General features: G+C 39.7%; 1 protein-coding gene across 1 annotated transcript; it reads left to right on the top strand.

Annotated features, from left to right (window-relative positions):
- Positions 1 to 8,194: 8,194 nt before the first annotated feature.
- Positions 8,195 to 9,795, top strand: bglapl (bone gamma-carboxyglutamate (gla) protein, like). Its single transcript, XM_005946682.3, has 4 exons — positions 8,195 to 8,371; positions 8,485 to 8,814; positions 8,911 to 9,007; positions 9,121 to 9,795. The coding sequence occupies exons 1-4, from the start codon at positions 8,311 to 8,313 to the stop codon at positions 9,221 to 9,223; spliced, it is 591 nt and encodes a 196-aa protein (XP_005946744.1). The 5' UTR covers positions 8,195 to 8,310; the 3' UTR covers positions 9,224 to 9,795.
- The last annotated feature ends 8,316 nt before the right edge of the window (positions 9,796 to 18,111 follow it).

The raw sequence follows: 18,111 nt of genomic DNA, 5'->3' as shown, positions 1-18,111 counted from the left end.
GAGACGGCTGACAGATGAGGCAGTGTTACATAAAGTGCTGGGGGCGGACAGACATGACAGCGTTTTCATCAAAAGGGCAAATTGTAAGTTAAAGCCTCTGTAGGGTTCACGTTTCCTTACGTCTGATATTAAATATTGCTGCCCCTCTCGTGCTCCTCTTAAATAAACAAGATGTTGTATCACCAGAAATTAAAGTATGATTTTATTTGCATTTATTGTGTTTATGTTACTGTCATTTTTTAATCAAGGTTCCTTCTGTCATCACATCAAAATACAAAGAACACATGATTTAATACAGAATCGCATGGCCTCCTGTGGTTTACAGATGATTTTCTTAGAAATTCTGCTAAGGCTGTTTTTAAATTGAAACTTTGGCGGCTGTTAATTTTAATAATTTGGTAATTTAGTTCTGGATGCAGGTGGGACAAGCTGACAAACATTTGGAGAGTATGGGTATGGGAAGAAAAAAAACACATAAATAATTCCATCATTTCCTCTTAAAAACAAGCAAAAACTGTTATTTGCTTTGTTTTCCTCAGAGCATAGAGTTTAAGTACATGTAGTTTCTGTTGCTCTTTACCTTATATGTCTTCAGTGCAGCAGACAGACTGCAGCCATGCCAACTGCAGATGTTCTGCTCAACAAAACTCACTCCCAACCAGTCGTGGCAGATGGCCGCCAGTCCATGAGCCTGGTTCTGCTTTAGGTTTCTTCCTGTTAAAAGGAGTTTTTCCTTTACAATGTTGCCAAAGTGCTTGCTCCTAGGAGCTCCTATATGAGGAGCTCTTTTTTCTCGAATTATTGTAACATCTTTACAATATGAAGCACCTTGAGGCTACTGTTGTTGTGATAAAACTGAATTAATTTTAATTGAATGTGTCCTTCAGTGTGCACATTAAACATGTAGAAGTGTTTTCTTTCATTTGTGCTGTGTTTATTTGTAAAATTAGAAACAGTCTAATGTATTACTTTATGGATGGACTATTGTTATTCATTTTTATGTTCTTAAAGCTTCCTGAAAATTCAGTTCAATTCAATTTTATTTAAATAACACCAAATAATAACAACAGCCTTACAATAATACAGAGAGAACCCCAACAATTATTCAACCCCCAATGAGCAAGCACTAAGGCTACGTCCACACTCATTGCTAGTCCATTTAAAAATCTCGGTGCTTTTCCTGAACATTTTGCCGCAACGTTTCAACGAACCGGAAAGTAAATAAACGGCAGACAGAAATGAGACAGGCCGAATCTTCTTGCGTTTCATGCATGCGCAGTACTGGAACGTAAGCGTTTTGGGCCTTTTCAATGTGGACGCACAGCTCTGTAAAAACGACTGAAAACGCTAGTGTGGACGCGGAGCGTTTTCAGACGAAAACACCGTTTTCAAATCTATCCGGGCTAGTGTGGACGTAGCCTAAGTGACTGTGGGAAGGAAAATGTCCCTTTTTGCTGGAAGCAAACTCCGACAGGAAGAAGACAGGACAAAGGACACACTGTGGGAGGGGGGCAGGTATTAATAATTACTAATGATTAAATACAGTGTGGTGTATAAATTGACTGAAAAAGAAATAGTCATGGGATTACCCCAGCAGCCTAAACCTATTACAGCATAACTAAGGGAGGATCAGGATACCCTGATCCAGCCCAAACTATGAGCTTTATCAAAAAGTAAAGTTTTAAACGTAATTTTAAAAGTAAAGAGGGTGGCTGTCTCCCACATCCAACCTGGGAGATGGTTTCACAGAAGAGGGGCCTGAAGGCTCTGCCTCCCATTCCCAAAGGGAGTTTTTCCTTCCCACTGTTGGCAAATTTTTCTTACAACTGATTATATGATTATTGTGGTTTTCTCTCTAATATTACTGAATTGGTGCTTCATAAATATCACTGACCTGAGTTGAATCCACTGGATGTAGAAACTCTTAAAAAAAAGAATATGACACCACCTATATTACTGTAGCTGGTGATCATGGACAAGATAAGGCCACAGCTTCAGCTGCTTGATTCTGTAGTTTCCACTATTGTAGGTACAGTATTAGATTCATGAGCGAGCTCATGAGCTTGTGGGATTGATGGTATAAGCCTCAGGGCCATCTTTCATGACATCTGACATGTGAAGCAACAATCTCTTCCTCCTGCTGCGGAACCCAAACACGATCCTCTCTGTTCTCTGGCTCTCACGGTCCTGTTGGGCTAAACTAAGCAGTAACTTGGCTCTTACAGCCCAAAGCAAACCTCATAAATCTGCATCTAAAACTGGCCTCTCAGTAAGACAAGTCTCTAATAAGTAAGCAATAAGTATACTGTAGGTAACCATCTTTAGCCAAGTGTGTAACTGGTGTTCCCCAGTTTTTCAGAAAAAAGGCATAAAATGTCACATGATGCTGTTTGTTTATTCTTCTGAAAAGAAGTGGTAATGTATTTGACAGAAAACAAAAATTCTTTACTGCACATTTTTTGATTTGATGTTGATTTTATTGATTAGCATTCAAATATCTCAATGAATACAGAACAAAGATCTACCACAAAGCAAGAAAGCATGAGACAAGGCTAATCAAAAGGTACTGGCTGAAGCATTTGCTTATTACGCCAACCCTTTTAACAAAAGATCTTTTTGCATGCAGCTCCTGTACACAGGGCAGAAAGAAAAAGACTTTCCCTCCATATATTTATAGTGTGCAATGCTCTGAAACCACATCGATGTACTTTACAGATTTAGATTACTGTGTGTATGTGTGTTTACTGCTTGTATAACAAAACTTTTATTACTCCCTTACTTTGTGCGGCACACAAAAAAGCAAAAGCCACAAGTGTTTTTCATTTTTATTATCAGTATGAAGTTGTAGCTTCATATGCTTATTAAATAGATGGTATGTGTGTGAGGTTGTGTAGTAGTAGTAGTGTGTGTGGGGGGCAGCAGTTTAATATCGATGGTTTTTTTTAGGAAATGTGTTTTGCTGGCTTGATGAAAGGTTTTGTGGTAAGTGTGAAGACCCATCCATCCAATTTACAAAAATAGCCTTTATTTTGAAAGATGCAGATGGCATCTAAACATGCAGAAAAAATGTAGATAGCTATAATGTATTATTAGAGCTTCCTGCAGGAGAGCTCAACCTAATACATTTTTTTGTTCTTCCTCCTGAATGCCACAAAAACCTTCTGTTTGTCGAAACAGGACGTCACACAAGTGTCTTGTGGTGGTTTGATGGATCAGGTGATGAAAAAGAGGACCGGCTTCAGCACCATACAGACCTCGTGTGCCAAAATGTGCAGTGAGGATGTGCTAGAAGTCCATGAGATGTCCAACACCACTGCTGTGTTGGGTGAGGCTGATGTAGCTGACAGGCACCTTGAGATCAAACAGAGCCCTACTCTGGCAGTTGCTGAAGTTTCGTGATGCCATGAAATAAAAGCTCCATCCTCTGCACAACTCTTACAAATTTTTAGTCAGTGAAGGGGAAAGCATCTTCCCACCCACTCTGTATGCAGAGGGGGCAGACTGCTGTCAACCTTAACTGAGGATACAGTCAGGTGGTGGAAAAAATACTTTGAGGATCTCCTCAATCCCACTGGCACACCTTCCATAGAGGAAGCAGGGTATGGAGACAAGGGGTATGACTGTGGCTGGGGTCACTGAGTTTTATATAAACTCTGGTAAATTTAGTTTTTATTGCTAACAATAAATTAAACTCATTCATGATGGCAGCTGGACTACTACCTAGAAAAGAATTTCTAGGTGTAGCTGAGATGGATGTGGTCTCAGGATCTCATTTTGCACTGGGGCACTTTACAGCCAAGTGTGAAGCAATCTAAGGCCATAGTTCTCCCCCCAAACACGGTGAAGAATCCACTTTGGGTGGGGAATAAATTGCTGCCTAAAGTGAAAGAGTGCAAGTGTCTCAGGTGGTTGTTCATGAGGGAGGAAACAAGGGATCTAGAGATTGACATTCAGATAGTTGCAGCGTCAGCAGTGATGCAAGTACTGCCATCTGTTATGGTGAAAAGCGAGCTGAGCATGAAAGGAAAGCTGATGACTTAGCAGTTGATCTATGTTCGTACCCTTAGTTATGGAAACAAGCACTGTATGCCAGAAAGAATGAGATCACAGATACAGGTAGCAGAAACAAGCTTCCCTCAAAAGGTTTCAGGCCATCTGTTAGACATAGGGTGAGGTGCTCAGTCAGTAGCGCCTCAGAATAGAGACACTTCTTCTCCACATCAAACGAAGGAAGCTGAGGCATTTTAGCATCTAAGATGCCTGCAGGATTATCTCCTGGGCAGAACTGTTTGAAGGGGCTTGAAACTGGGGGTGCTGAATATATGAGTGTTTGTGCGCGCACGCTTAGTGCAACACATGTGAGGCAGAAACACAGGTGAGCAAATTGATTATGAAACACTTAAAAAGTATACCAGTCTTTCAACTACGAGGTTTCTTTAGACACAGCAGTCAAGATGTGCATACACACACAATAACCTATGTGTGGGCAGCTAACCAAAACCTAAACCTAACCCTAAATAATGACATGAATCATTTTTGAAATTTAAAATACATTTATCAGTTTTTTTGCATATGCAGGGGTTACTGTACTGTACTTCCCGCAGCATTGCTCATGTTTAAGGTTCTTCAGCCATGTCCAAGTAGGAAGAGAAACCCAATAAATGCAGGCGAGATATATCTCTATATCTTTACAGCTAGCTTGGGAATGCTTCACTGTTCTCCCATGAGAGTTTGAGGAGGTGACAGGGGAGAAAGAAGGCCTCTGTTTAGACTGCTGCCCCCCCCCCCCCCCCCCCCCCCCAAGCCAAACTCCCATAAGTGGCAGAAAATGATGGATGGATGGATGTAATAACATAGCTGCTTCATTATAAATCCATGTCCAGTATTATAATGTAATTTTTAAATTTTGTGTCTAAGCACAACTAAAATTTAACTGCTAAAAATCAAAAAACTTGTTATGCTTTTATTTAAGCTGGATAATTTTTACTGTAAATTGTTTGTTGTTTTTTGTTTGTTTAATATACTAAAGGAACAGCTAGAACTGGCTCTTGAGGTAACACTGTTGTATAACAGCACCGTGCCCGACAGTTTCTTACTCTTTTCAGATGTTACACTGTAATATTTAAATGTTGCTGAAATATCTTATGGGTATTTTAGGTACCTTACTGCAGACACAACACGAACAAAAGGAAATGTCATGCTTTTCTCCGAGCTTCCACACGCAGCCTGAGGTAATGGTTTTAAAAAATGCTGAATACAGTCCTCTAACTGGTCATTTGAAAGTTGTTTGTTGCAAAGATATGAGGCATGTGCATCATGCAACAGGAATAAAGCTGGTATGGATAAGAGTTCCAGTAAGAATGGCTCTACTTATCCATCACCCATGAGGCCATCTGTCTGATGGATATAGACGTCTTTACTAGATACTGATTCTGTGTAAACTACACAAAGCTCAAAGAGAAGCAAATGATGGTTAGCCAAGAAAAGAAATTCCAGATTTTAACCCCACTGAAGTGTCGTGGGAGTATTTACAAGAACAAAAACTGACTGTCTTGTAGTTAGAGATATTTTCCTTTGAAAGGTGAAACAAAATTTCAGCAAACTGACAATAACGAGAAATTGTCCCTGCTTAAAAAAGGGAAATGATAACTTCTCAGGAATTTATTTCTCTACATGAGAGCATATCTTCAGACCAAATGTGAAGAGGTCATTTTCTGATTGAGATCTTTGTGCTTTGTTAAATTTGTTTTGTTTTTAAATTTAGCCCCACAGGCTGAAAATTAATTTACCTTTTTTTTTTACTTAATACTTATTGCTTATTACTATTTACATACTTAATGAATCACTTTGTAATTCAACTATTGTTTCTTTGACTTTTCTTTTAGTTGTTTGTTGATACTGTAATTCACTGCTAACTATTAGCAGTAAAATGTGTTTGCGATAAAGTCAATATGCAACAGCATATGCTCTATGTCGTTTTCTCAAAAGAGTTTCTTTGTAAGTTTTTTTTTGCATTTTTACTGGTTATGATATGACTAAATATACTGATAATCATACATGTGCAAATAGACAATGGAAAAGTACAATGAAACAGAGAAAAATCATTGGATTTATCAAAAAAGTTCCAACAACAACAACATATTGGATCATTTACTAAATTAAATTTTAGTGATAAGACGATGTAATCAAAAGCCAGGGTGAGGAAGTGCTTCATAGTTCGGCCTCAGATCATTTGATAGATTGTTCCGGTAGCTCGGAGCATGAAAACTGAATGAAAAAATCTTTGGAATGCCGAAATCATTCCCTGAAACATTATGTATCTCAGGGGATGTGATTTAAAAATACATTTGTAGGAAGTTCTTAAATTAAAGAAAAATATGCAAAAAGGGGAAAATGATGACATTTGACTTGTGATGATATTACATCATCTGCTTTAGAAAAAGATGCTCATCACTGATATGACTTGACTGCTGTGTTCATACACAGTACAGTCGCTATCACATGTTTTAGTTGTATTTAAATCTGCTAGATGCACAAGAGCTGGGACAACTGTGAAAAACTGAGAGCGTTACTTGATGTCTACATGATATTAATTAAAAGCCAGGATGCGGCAGCAACGAGGAACTGTGTCTGCTGCATTTCCTGCCTCCTCGGGGATGTTATCACAATTGTTTTCTCCAACTGTGTCCCCCGAGTACTAAATCCACAAAAATCCACAAAAATGGACACTGGACGAGACACTGAAATTACATGGCATGAAGTCCAAAACAAATCCTAGACACCAGGAATAACGCTAGACTACGAAGCACAAAGGACAACAAGGTCACTCTGCACCACTGGATCTGGCTCACTACATGACAAATGAAGCCATTCGGGGCTCTTTGAGATAAATATGTATATACACGAGTCAAGTGATATGTGTGTGTGAAAGTTTGGTTATCTACACAGTATTTAAGATGCAATATGGTTTAGGTCAAAGCTGCAAACTCCAATACCTTTTTTAAAAATATACAAGCCACCAAAGCCGCACTCGAATATATCGCACAAACAGAAAACTGCATCCAAACCCGCGTGCATAACGCTGTGCGTCCAACACATGGGGGTTGTCTAAATTTATCTCTCTATATGCTGAAATACGCTGACTGACACTGTGCATTGGGCCGCTGGTTGGTGTTGGTAAGCCATAGCCGTGCACTGGATCTCTCCAGGACCTGGGCCGAGATGGATCTGTAAATAGCGTTTGACTGCGGTTTCGAGTGGGACTCTGCAACACTCTAATTAAGCTCTGTCGCATAATGAGGCTCACTGCTGTTCCGTGTCACTCGATTAGTAGGTTGTGGTAGGCTCAGACTATAGTTTGGGGTTTGTGTGGGTGGGAGATCACATCTGGGGCAAGGAATATAGAAACATAACAGCAATGGCAGACCTGGCAACCTTGATGTTAAAGAGGCAGCCCTGCAGTGGGTCGTCTGGATTAAAATCCAATTAAATGTTAAGGATATTTTATAGAAATCTTGTAATAGCACCAGTTTGGACTTTCAGGGTTTGTTGTATTATTTATACTTCAGCGATGACGGTCAGGACTTAAAGGAATTTGAAGGGGATGTATAAGACTGGTAAACAAGACAAGTATATAAAAAATGATTCGTTTTGCCCTAAAAAAGTTTTTGCATTTTTTGTTGGAGAAAATATTACTAAATATATATATATATATATTGTGGAGTTTATCCAAAAGCAAGAAAAAGGAAGTATTTTGAGATCTCTATTCAGACATTTAACTCAAAATTGATCTACAGGTCGTTCAAGTTCTTCAAAAGTTATCTTTAACTATTTCTGATGAGTTTTTTCTTTGTATGTGAAAAATGCATATTTGCACACGCGCACGTTGTGGAGAAAACAGCACTTCCACAAAGAGTGTAGGGAATAATTCATCCATCATTCTGTCAACATATGCTCGTACTCACAGGTTTACATGTGTTGCCATGTACTGTACGTAATGTCAAATGCCAGAAATGTTTGTGGCTGTGGCTGTTGGATGAGTTTTTGGACTCTGTGCCAGGAGCTGTTTGGATGTTTATGTGAGTTTTCATGATAAATGGAAGCGGAAACGGTGACATTTGATTCCCCAGCCAATCAGAGGATTATCTCATTGTGTGGGTCTGGTCTGACAAGAGAGGTGGACTACAGTATATATTGACCTCGACTTGGGAGAAAGAAACAGAACAAGCTGTCAGAGGAAAGCAAAGAAGAAGAAGAAGAAGCTGTAAAAGAATCGAGTTGTCTACAAGGAGACACTAACTACAAGACATCATGAAGGCTCTAACTCTCCTCTCCATCTGCGCTCTTCTCTCAGTGTGCTGGTCCATGGGAGGTAAGGACAAACTCTTGTTAATGCTGTGAAGCTGAGAATCGTTCTCGACCTTTTTAGGGGCGATGTGAGCACCTACAGTACGATTAACGTATGCCATTGTTTGTTTTCATCAGCGGTGGAACCCGAGGTTGTCGTGGACCCCGATGCCGACACAGCTGCTGATGTTGCACCTGCTGACCCTGCCGCTTCTGATTCCTCCTCCGCTTCCGACTCCTCTTCCTCCTCTGAGTCCGATTCCGCCTCATCTGACTCTTCCTCAGACTCTTCAGCATCCGATTCCTCATCCTCAGAGTCCTCTGAATCCTCTGAGTCCTCACAGTCTTCAGAGTCCTCTGAATCTTCCGAGTCCTCTGAGTCCGACTCCTCTGCATCAGACTCTGGCTCTGACTCTTCTTCATCATCGTCGTCATCCTCATCTTCCTCAGAGTCAGCCAGTTCTGAGGGTGGGTAGCAGATTTGTTTGATAGAAGCTTTGCATAGTTTTAGAATTTAAACGTGAAAAAAGTAAAAGTCTAAAGTTGCAATCTTTGACTCTTCAGCCAATCCAGTGGTGATGAAGAGAGATCTGGCCGCTGTTCTTCTGAGAAGCCGAAGAGCCGCTCCAGCTGGTAACCTCTCCCCTCTGCAGCTGGAAAGGTACAGCCGTTTTCTTTCACTTTGCAGTTTCTTGCTACAAAAGTCAATATTCATAAGTAAAATGCGGTACATACATGCACCATCTAAAACCATTTCTCTCCACCACCCTTCAGCCTCAGAGAGGTGTGTGAGCTGAACGTTGCCTGCGACGAGATGGCCGACACTTCCGGCATTGTGGCCGCGTACACCGCCTACTACGGTCCCGTCCCTTTCTAAGTTAAAAAAGATCTCTGTCATTCATATGTGTACTGTTTTTCTGTCATTTTCTTATGCAACAGTGCAACAACTCCCCTAAATCAGAAGCAGAACACAAAAACCATGGTTCAGAACCATGCTATGATGCTACACAGAGAATTTCTTTAGGCACAAATTATTGCACAAGTGGCCAGCTATAGTGGTCCTGAAAGAAACTGCCTCTTCCAGGCTTTCAGAGAGAGGCACATGGAAACACAAGCCTGTGAAGTATGTTATAGTAGCCCACACAAGTTTTAAATTATTCTTTTCATCTGTAGTGTAATGCAGTGAATGGTGCTACAAGTGCAAATGTATTGTTTCGTTTTTCTTTTTTTTTCTTTTGATGTACTGATGTTTTGATAGTATGGATAGTCTTACTTTAAGTGGTAGTTCAAGTGAGTAATGGATGTAGTCGTAGAGGTAGTGTAGTGTTAGCATTGTGTTGATAGTGGTAGTGTACACTATGTGTAAAATGCACATCAGTTATCTGTTATGACTGTAACCACAAATTGCCTCTGGGTTTGAAAATAATAAATTATTTTGGTTTTTGTCAATGTTGCATTGTCCTCATGAATTTTTAATTTTAGTTCCTGATCTAAGAAAACAGAATGTTTGGGGGGATACTCAAGGTTTGGCACTGAACACATGCTCCACACTGATATATGTCAGATTGTTTGATATGCTAACTTGTGAGCTAACAGCAGTGGTTCTAGTCAGATAAAGCACTGTGAGATCCCAGCTGCAGCTTGAAGATGAGCAGCCAGAGCCGTCAGTTGTCAGAGGTGGTTAGGAAACCTTATGAGACAGATTCTCTATTGTCATTATGCAGTCACATAATGTAATTCTGTATGCTAGTTCTCACCTTAAAACAGACCGCATTACAACATACATACAAATACACAAATAGTACATACAGTAGACAAATAATTGGAACTGAACAATTGAGGTGATTCAGATGGATTTGCGCTGAACTATTTTTACACATAGACATGCGCAGTGTCTTCAGTATCCTCTTCCTCTTCTGCTTTTCCTCAAATGCCTTGTGCTTCCTTTGATTACCATTAGATGGCAGTGTTGGTCAATCAGTCACCTTAGCCTGCAGAAGTCAGGACTTTTATACTCACCGGCCACTTGTTTAGGTCGACCTGTTCAAAACCTCATTAGTGCAAATATTTAACCAGCCCGGGCATTTAAGCAGGTAGAGTTGGTCAAGACTTGACAGTAACACCTGTAAAGGCTTGCTACAACCAAGGTGTGCAGGGTAGTCTATCTGAATACGGCTGCTGATTATGTCCTTCCTTTGATGTTGAGATGGTTTTTGGAAAGGATAGTGCATCATGTCACAAAGCTCAAATCATCTCAAACTTGTTTCTTCAACATGACAGTGAGTTCACTGCACAGAGTCACCAGATAACAGTGGAACACCTCTGGGATTTATTGTAAAGGCTCACATCATGGATGTGCAGCTGACACATCTGCAGCGACTGTGTGATACTATCATGTCAATGTGGATTTTCTATAATAGCGTGTTCAATATGTACAACAAAGAATAAAGGCAGGTATGAAGGCAAAATGGGGGTCAAAACAGTACTAGCACAGTGTACCTAATAAAGTGGCTGCTGAGTGTAATTCTGTACTAGTTTTATAGGTGATTTAAGAGTTTCCAAAGATACAAGATATGTTATTCTGAATTTGGGATTAATTATGTTCAAGACATCTAAACTATTTTTCTTCTGATGGACTAAAAATACAACAAACACACGCTGTCACACAGATGTCATAATATTAGTATGTCTATCAAAATTAATCTGATCTGCTGTCACCCAATGAAATGGGTGTGAGCTGTGTGTGTGTGTGTGTGTGTGTGTGTGTGTGTGTGTGTGTGTGTGTGTGTGTGAGTGTGTGTGTGTGAGTGTGTGAGAGAGAGAGAGAGAGAGAGAGAGAGAGGGAGAGATTTCCATGGCATTACAGTTTTTTACAGACGCTAGGACACATTTCTCAATACTTAGGTCACTTTTGCAAAACTCCTCACACAGTGAGCACAACAGAAGTCTATGTGGGCTAAACTGAGGACCAGTTATCATTGTTTTGGCACAAAATGCATTCAATGACTACATCTCTCAAATTTCATGAATTATTTTCTCACTCAGACACAACAACTGCCAAAAATCTTTGTACGTACAGGACATTTTGCATGTGCTTACATACTGTTTTCAAAACTGTTAAACTTATGGCCAAAACAATAACACAATGCAAAACTTGAAAAGACAGCAAAATTCAACAGCAATATTTTATTGAAACATATTTTAAATCTAAAAATGCAGTTTAACCAGCCACAGCTGATTCTCATTGTAGATGAACATCTACACAGGTGTTACTCCTTCAATTTCATTACAAAAGGAGACAACTGCTGAATAGGTTTGTTTTGTGATGTAAACATGGACCCAGCCAGAAATGGAGAAGTGGCTGAAAGAGGAAGAAGAGTGGCTGGGAGGGGGCGAGGAATACGTATGCGTGGTGGAAGAAGAATAAGAGGAAGATCAAGAGCTGTAGTCTCAGATGAGATCAGAGCTACTGTAATTGATCATGTAGTAAATCATGGTCACTCAATGAGAGAGGCTGGTCAGAGAGTGCAGCCAAATCTGCAACGCTCTACAGTGGCATCTATTGTTAGAGTTTTCCGGCAAACCAACAGGTAACTTGTATTCTGCAGGGGCATTTGCACATTTCAGAAGTAAATAAGCTTTTGTGTAATTGTTGTTGCATTTCTGCTTAGGACTCAACGGTTACCTCACACAGGAGGGAGAGGACGGATGTTCACTGATGTGCAGGAAACTGCCATTGTTGATATGGTCATCAGAAACAATGGGATAAAACTCACTGAAATTAGACAGAGTCTTGGCAGACAACGTTACTTTCGCAAATATTCACAGTGTAAGCATAACAACAATTTCTAGAGTCCTGAAAAAACATCAGGTCAGGATGAAACAGTTGTACACTGTGCCTTTTGAGAGGAACTCTGAACATGTCAAGCAACTCAGGAACCAGTATGTCCAGGTAAGATCACAATAAAATACAGATCTGTTTTTGAACAAAACCAAACACACACAAAGACAATTATACAAATTTACTACTGTAACAGCTTATGTTGCCTTGTGGATTTATGTTAGAGAGTCATGGAGATTGAAGGCAGGCAAACACACCACATTTTCATCTTTGTGGATGAGGCAGGTTTCAACTTGGCCAAAGCACGGCGACGAGGGAGGAATGTGATTGGGAAGAGAGCCACAGTGAATGTCCCGGGCCAGAGGGGTGCCAACATCACAATGTGCGCAGCAATATCCACTGATGGACTGCTGCTACACAGACCACTGATTGGGCCATACAACACTGAACGGCTCCTTGCGTTCCTGCATGATCTCTATGGAAGGGTTGTGCTAGGTGAGGAAAGGGATGCGGAGAGAAGGAATCAGCCAACATTTATAACTGTATGGGACAATGTGGCATTTCATCACTCCCGTGCAGTCAGAGTGGTTTGCAGCCCATCCCAGAATGGAGTCTCTTTTCCTCCCACCTTACTCTCCATTCCTCAACCCCATAGAGGAATTCTTTTCCTCATGGCGGTGGAAGGTTTACGACCATCATCCACATGATCAAATGTCCCTCCTGGATGCAATGAATGCTGGATGCCTGGACATATCAGCAGAAGATTGCCAGGGATGCCTAGGTGTATTGCTCTAGATGACATAAGATGTGATGTGGATGAGAACCTGTGGCCAAATGGAGAAGACCGAGTAGATTAGCATTACTATTGTATGTGTATCAGTGGATGGTGTGTATACAAATTCTTGTATTTTGGGATTACTTAGTGCAAAAAAATAAAAATACATAAACAAATATTAACGAATTCTGCATGATGTCTGATTCATTCCAGTAACATATATTGAAATTATAAACAGAGATGTGTCCTTGTTTTACACAAGAAAACACTGTGTAATGCTACATGTTGTTAGTGTTTTTTAGGTCATTGTTTTGTGGGTGACAAAGTGTGTTTGTCGGCTGTCAACCTTTGCTAGTGTTCTGGAAGAATGAGTTTATTTGAGACCTGAATGAAGTGTTTTGGTAGTTGTAGTGCATTTTGAATGTGAAATGAACTGCTTTGCCAAGCTGAAGGTCAGTTAGGAGAATTGTGTGAGGAGTTTTGCAAACGTGACCTAAGTATTGAGAAATGTGTCCTAGCAGCTGTAAAAACTGTAATGTCAGTTGGCCATGTGGAAACTGTCGTGATTCCCGTGTTGTGCTTTGACACAGTTGCACACCCTCTTTATTGATATATTGATGGTGCATCTCATGTTCCCTGCACATGGCTCACTGACACGTGACAGTGAAGGTTTCCCAGATACCGGGTGTGATGGTACAACTCTACTCTAATTTTTTTACAAAGCACATTTAGGAGAAAAATTACTGTTGACCTAAATTCTGTGCAAAACGTAGAATGTAAAGAAAATAATCAAGGAAATAGGTAAGAAATAACTAAACACATACAATCTTGTAGATGTAGATGATGTCTAGAAAAAAAATAAAAATAACAAAGCATCAATAATTAAAACTTCACAGATCTAACAATACAGTGAACGTACAATGAGAGGACCGTTGGACAGTCATTTAAAAAAGTATGAAAGATTAATTCAATAATACTAACAAAGTTTATGATATTTTTAGACTCTATACATGTGTGTGTGTGTGTGTGTGTGTGTGTGTGTGTGTGTGTGTGTGTGTGTGTGTGATGTGGTGTGGTGTGTGTGTGTTGGATCGGTGGGGTGTGGTGTGTGTGTGTGGATAGATAGATGCATTTATTGACTGCTAGTTCTGGAGAAACAGTGCTCTGTCTCTCTGTATTCACTTATTATGCACTTCCTGGAACTAGCTAAAGCCTACATGAACCACGTGATGACCTTGTATTCTGGACCCCTGCTGATGTGACTCTTACCACTGCAGGGCTCTGTCTTTATCTCTCTTAACACTTTGAACACCCTCCTTATACTTTGGTTAGCTCAGAAACAAATAACACAGATAACAGGGCTATATAGAAATGATCAGCATATAAACGGGTCAGGAAACCATACCAATTGATGAATCTAGCATTATTTTATTCTTTTTCCTTTTTAACACAGTTTTTTTGGGAGGGACAATTCACAATTAAACAAACAAAAACAAATTGTTAGATGTGCATTCATCTAATTCCGGACTATATATTCCTTGAATACAATTACCTCTTCAATTACAAAGTTATACTACACCTTAAAACGATGTTTTAAAGATCTGAATGTGTCTTTTATACACAGTGATTTTTTTTTGTCTCTGTATAAAAATACAAAAATGGGAAAATGATGAAACTAGGTAAACATGACAGGTTGGTGTGTCAATGAAACTGCAAAAAAACAAACAAACAACAACAACAACAAAAAACAAAAAAACAAGCACTACATCTCAGACTCCACAGTTAGCACGTTAAATGTTATGTTATGTTAGTTCATGACAATACAGTTACTCAAATGTCAAAAGGATAAGACTGGTGATATTCTGCATTTTTATATCCACACACAAATTGATTTAAAAGACCAAAGTCAACATGATTGAGTCTAGCTTTGTCTGTGTAGCTAAAAATTGTCACATCATGCACCACTTTATAGCGATGCTACCAGTTCTGAGGCTATACACATGAGCTAAATGTTCATCAGCAAACAATGAGCAGGCAGAAAATCATGATGGCATACTGACACAATGACACAACAAAATTTAGTTGAAGCCTTTGGGTTTTTCAAGTTTTTAATCATGAATCAGGGAACTATTAAAATTTAAATTCACCAACTCAGCAGGACTCATAAATAAAATAAGCATTTTTATAGCAAAATTTCAAACAGCGAAAATCAACATGTCTGGGTGAAAGTATTTGACTGGCACTGTCACAGTTCCCTGTCTTGTGCCCTGATTTACAGCAGAAAAATAGTCAAATAAAAATGTCCCTTCATTTAAATAATGAAGGTAAAAACAATTAAAGTAGCAAGCTGCTTTAAGAAATGATGATGTCCTTTATAAGGTTAATAGAATTGCACTGATGTTTGCTGCATTTATGTCTTCAGCAAGGCCAAACGGATTTGATGTTAAAATCATAAACTTGCTAAATTATGAAGTATTAGTACTCCGAGATCTAAGTCATCATAGTTAATAACCCTAACCCCACTCTAATAGTATGCTGTGGAAAAAGTAAAGGAGGATCTTTCAGGAGAAAAAAATAAAAAAAAAAGACCCAAAACAAATATTACATATTCTGTGAAAAAAAACACACATACACACATTCTGATTGGCTAGCCTTAGTGTTATAACACTAAGGCTAGCCAATCAGAATGTGTGTAGGGTTAGGTTTGGGGCCGCGATATGATGACTCTGAGAAATTAAGGTGGTTGGTTTTCATCCTTTCATAGGATTTGCTGACATTAATATAATTATAGATTTCCACTCGTATTTCAAGGTCACTTCAGTTAACGATGTAACGTTTTAGTGCATTCGTCTACGCAGTCATTTCCTATGTTACACTACAATATGTCCATTAGTATGTTTCTTTGCATCACACACAGTCACACACATACAGTTGTGGTAGGAACTTTAAATAAATCGTGGAGATTTTTGGATTTTTAATGATTTCTTGGAACTGCTTTTTCCATGGTGGAATGACAGCATACATCTTTAATGACAGTAAAAAATATCAATAGGGTGCACATGTTTGAATTTATTTTGGAATTTCTCTCATCCACAAAGCGTCAAAATGACATATTTGATTAAATGTCCCTTATCAAGTTGCAGTCCGACCAGATACTTTTGGCATCCATCAGTCTTGGCAGAGTTTGGTTTAAATTGGCTGGTCTCCTGACAAAAACCTGGCTTTTAAGCATAATCCATAAATTTGTGTTCTTAGGTTTGAAAGCCTCACCTTTAACCATCCAAACATACCTCTTGTCATTGTGATCAAACAGCTCAATCTTTGTGTCACCTGACCATAAAATTTGGCATTTGGCTTGTCCACGTGGGCAGCTGAAAATTGTAGATCAGTAGTTTAAGGTGTTAATTTTGGAGCAAGGACTTCTGTCTTGGTCAGCGCCGTCTCAGTCCATGGCAATGTAAAACATGCTTCGATTGTTCAGTTCCTACTGCTGGTTTTCCAGCAGTTTCCAGTTCATGGCAGGCTTGAGCCTTTGTGGTTTCTCAACATGTTCCTGAACAATTCCCTGTCATCTAAGGGGTGAGAGTTGGGGTCTTCTTCTAGAAGTTGGCAAAGTGGTGACAAATAACTTGTACTTACAGAGAATTGTTTGAATTGAAGAATTGAAAAAAGGCGTTTTAATAACATTGTACAACTATCAGCACAACCTAAATGAGTTTATGTATAATTTCGATCCTGTGTGGATTAGAGAAAATTCAAAATACATTCAAACTTGCACCCAGTTCTTGCTTTTTAAAGTCCTGTAAGTTGGCTTAATTCCCCCCTGGAAAAACAACAGTTAAAGAAATCATTAGAACTCCAACATCACAGTTACGTTCATGGCCATGACGAGTGCATGTAAACTTCTGACCACAACTGCACTTAAAATATCAAATCTCAAAGCGTGGTCATTTTCAGGATATTTAACTCTATTTTCATCCCATCTTCCGCTTCATTCTCTACACTCATTGCATGATTGTCATATACTGCTGTGTGTGTTGTCTTGTTATTTTCCAATTGTTCTGCTCTGTCTTCTTGGTCGTCGGATGCAGCTTGGCAGCATTTGCAGCAGCAACAGCATTTTGCGATTAAAACCCCAACTGCTTTGTCGCAGGGAGCCAGGGAGTGTGCCCATAGTGGGAGGAAGTCCCAGGATCGCAGGACTGCAGGCAGCCACCCAGGTTTCCGCTTTTGTAGTATGTTGATCACAATGATTATGATCAACATGATGAGTAGAGGAACACCCACGCCCACCAGTACCTTCCAGCCAGCCAGCGACAGGGCGAAAATGAGAAGCGGTAAAACGAAGAAGCAGCAGATGATGTAGACTACAGCAAACCAGCGGTACTTGCCCGTGATGTTGCCCAGACCTTTAGCCAACCGGATAGGGACGCGGGTAAATGGAATGGGATACCACAGAATGATGCCAGAGATGTTGAACAGGAAGTGCACGAGGGCAATCTGAATTGTTAACAAACAACAAGCATCAGTGTAAGTGCAAAGTGCTACAAATTCAGTGTAAAAAATGTAATCTTTTACAGGTTGATAATTTCCTGATAAGTTTCTTTTTTATTGAAAATAAATGATTTGGCACGAGATGTCAGAGCCACAAAGATACTGGTCACTTTATTAGGTACACCTTGCTTGGACTTCAATTCTTCCTGACATGGATTCAACAAGATTCATAGATTTTGGTCTATATTGACGAAAGCATTGTACAACCTCTGCAGATAGGTCAGCTCCACATCCATGATATGAATTTCTCATTCTGCCACATCCTAAAGGTGCTCTATTTGATTGATATCGGGTAACTGCGGAGGCTGGGATGAGTACAGTGAACTCATTGTCACGTTCAAGAAACCAGTTTGATATAGTTTGAGCTTTATGACATGGTGTGTTATCCTGCTGGATGCAGCCAGCAGAAGATGCTCAGTTGGTACTAGGGGGTCAAAATGTGCCAAATATCTCCCACCCCATTTCAACACTACGACCAGCCTTACTCTTTGATGCAAAGCACAATGGAGCCATGTATGTTGTTTACAGCTAATTCTGTCCCAACCATCTGAATGTCGCAGAACCTGTGTGAACTGTAATCTCAGTTTCCTGTTTA

The sequence above is a fragment of the Haplochromis burtoni genome, unplaced genomic scaffold, assembly GCF_018398535.1.
Source record: "Haplochromis burtoni strain Fernald_Lab_line unplaced genomic scaffold, NCSU_Asbu1 Contig_481, whole genome shotgun sequence".
NCBI lineage: Eukaryota > Metazoa > Chordata > Actinopteri > Cichliformes > Cichlidae > Haplochromis > Haplochromis burtoni.
Note: the sequence above shows the minus strand (reverse complement) of the source record. Positions and strands in the feature narration are given on the sequence as shown.

Bases quoted from the DNA above. Each gene is read 5' to 3' on its own strand.
- bglapl (XM_005946682.3), top strand. From the start codon at position 8,311: ATGAAGGCTCTAACTCTCCTCTCCATCTGCGCTCTTCTCTCAGTGTGC. The intron at 8,372-8,484 runs GTAAGGACAAAC...TGTTTTCATCAG, and splicing joins AGTGTGCTGGTCCATGGGAG to CGGTGGAACCCGAGGTTGTC. The intron at 9,008-9,120 runs GTACAGCCGTTT...ACCACCCTTCAG, and splicing joins TCCCCTCTGCAGCTGGAAAG to CCTCAGAGAGGTGTGTGAGC.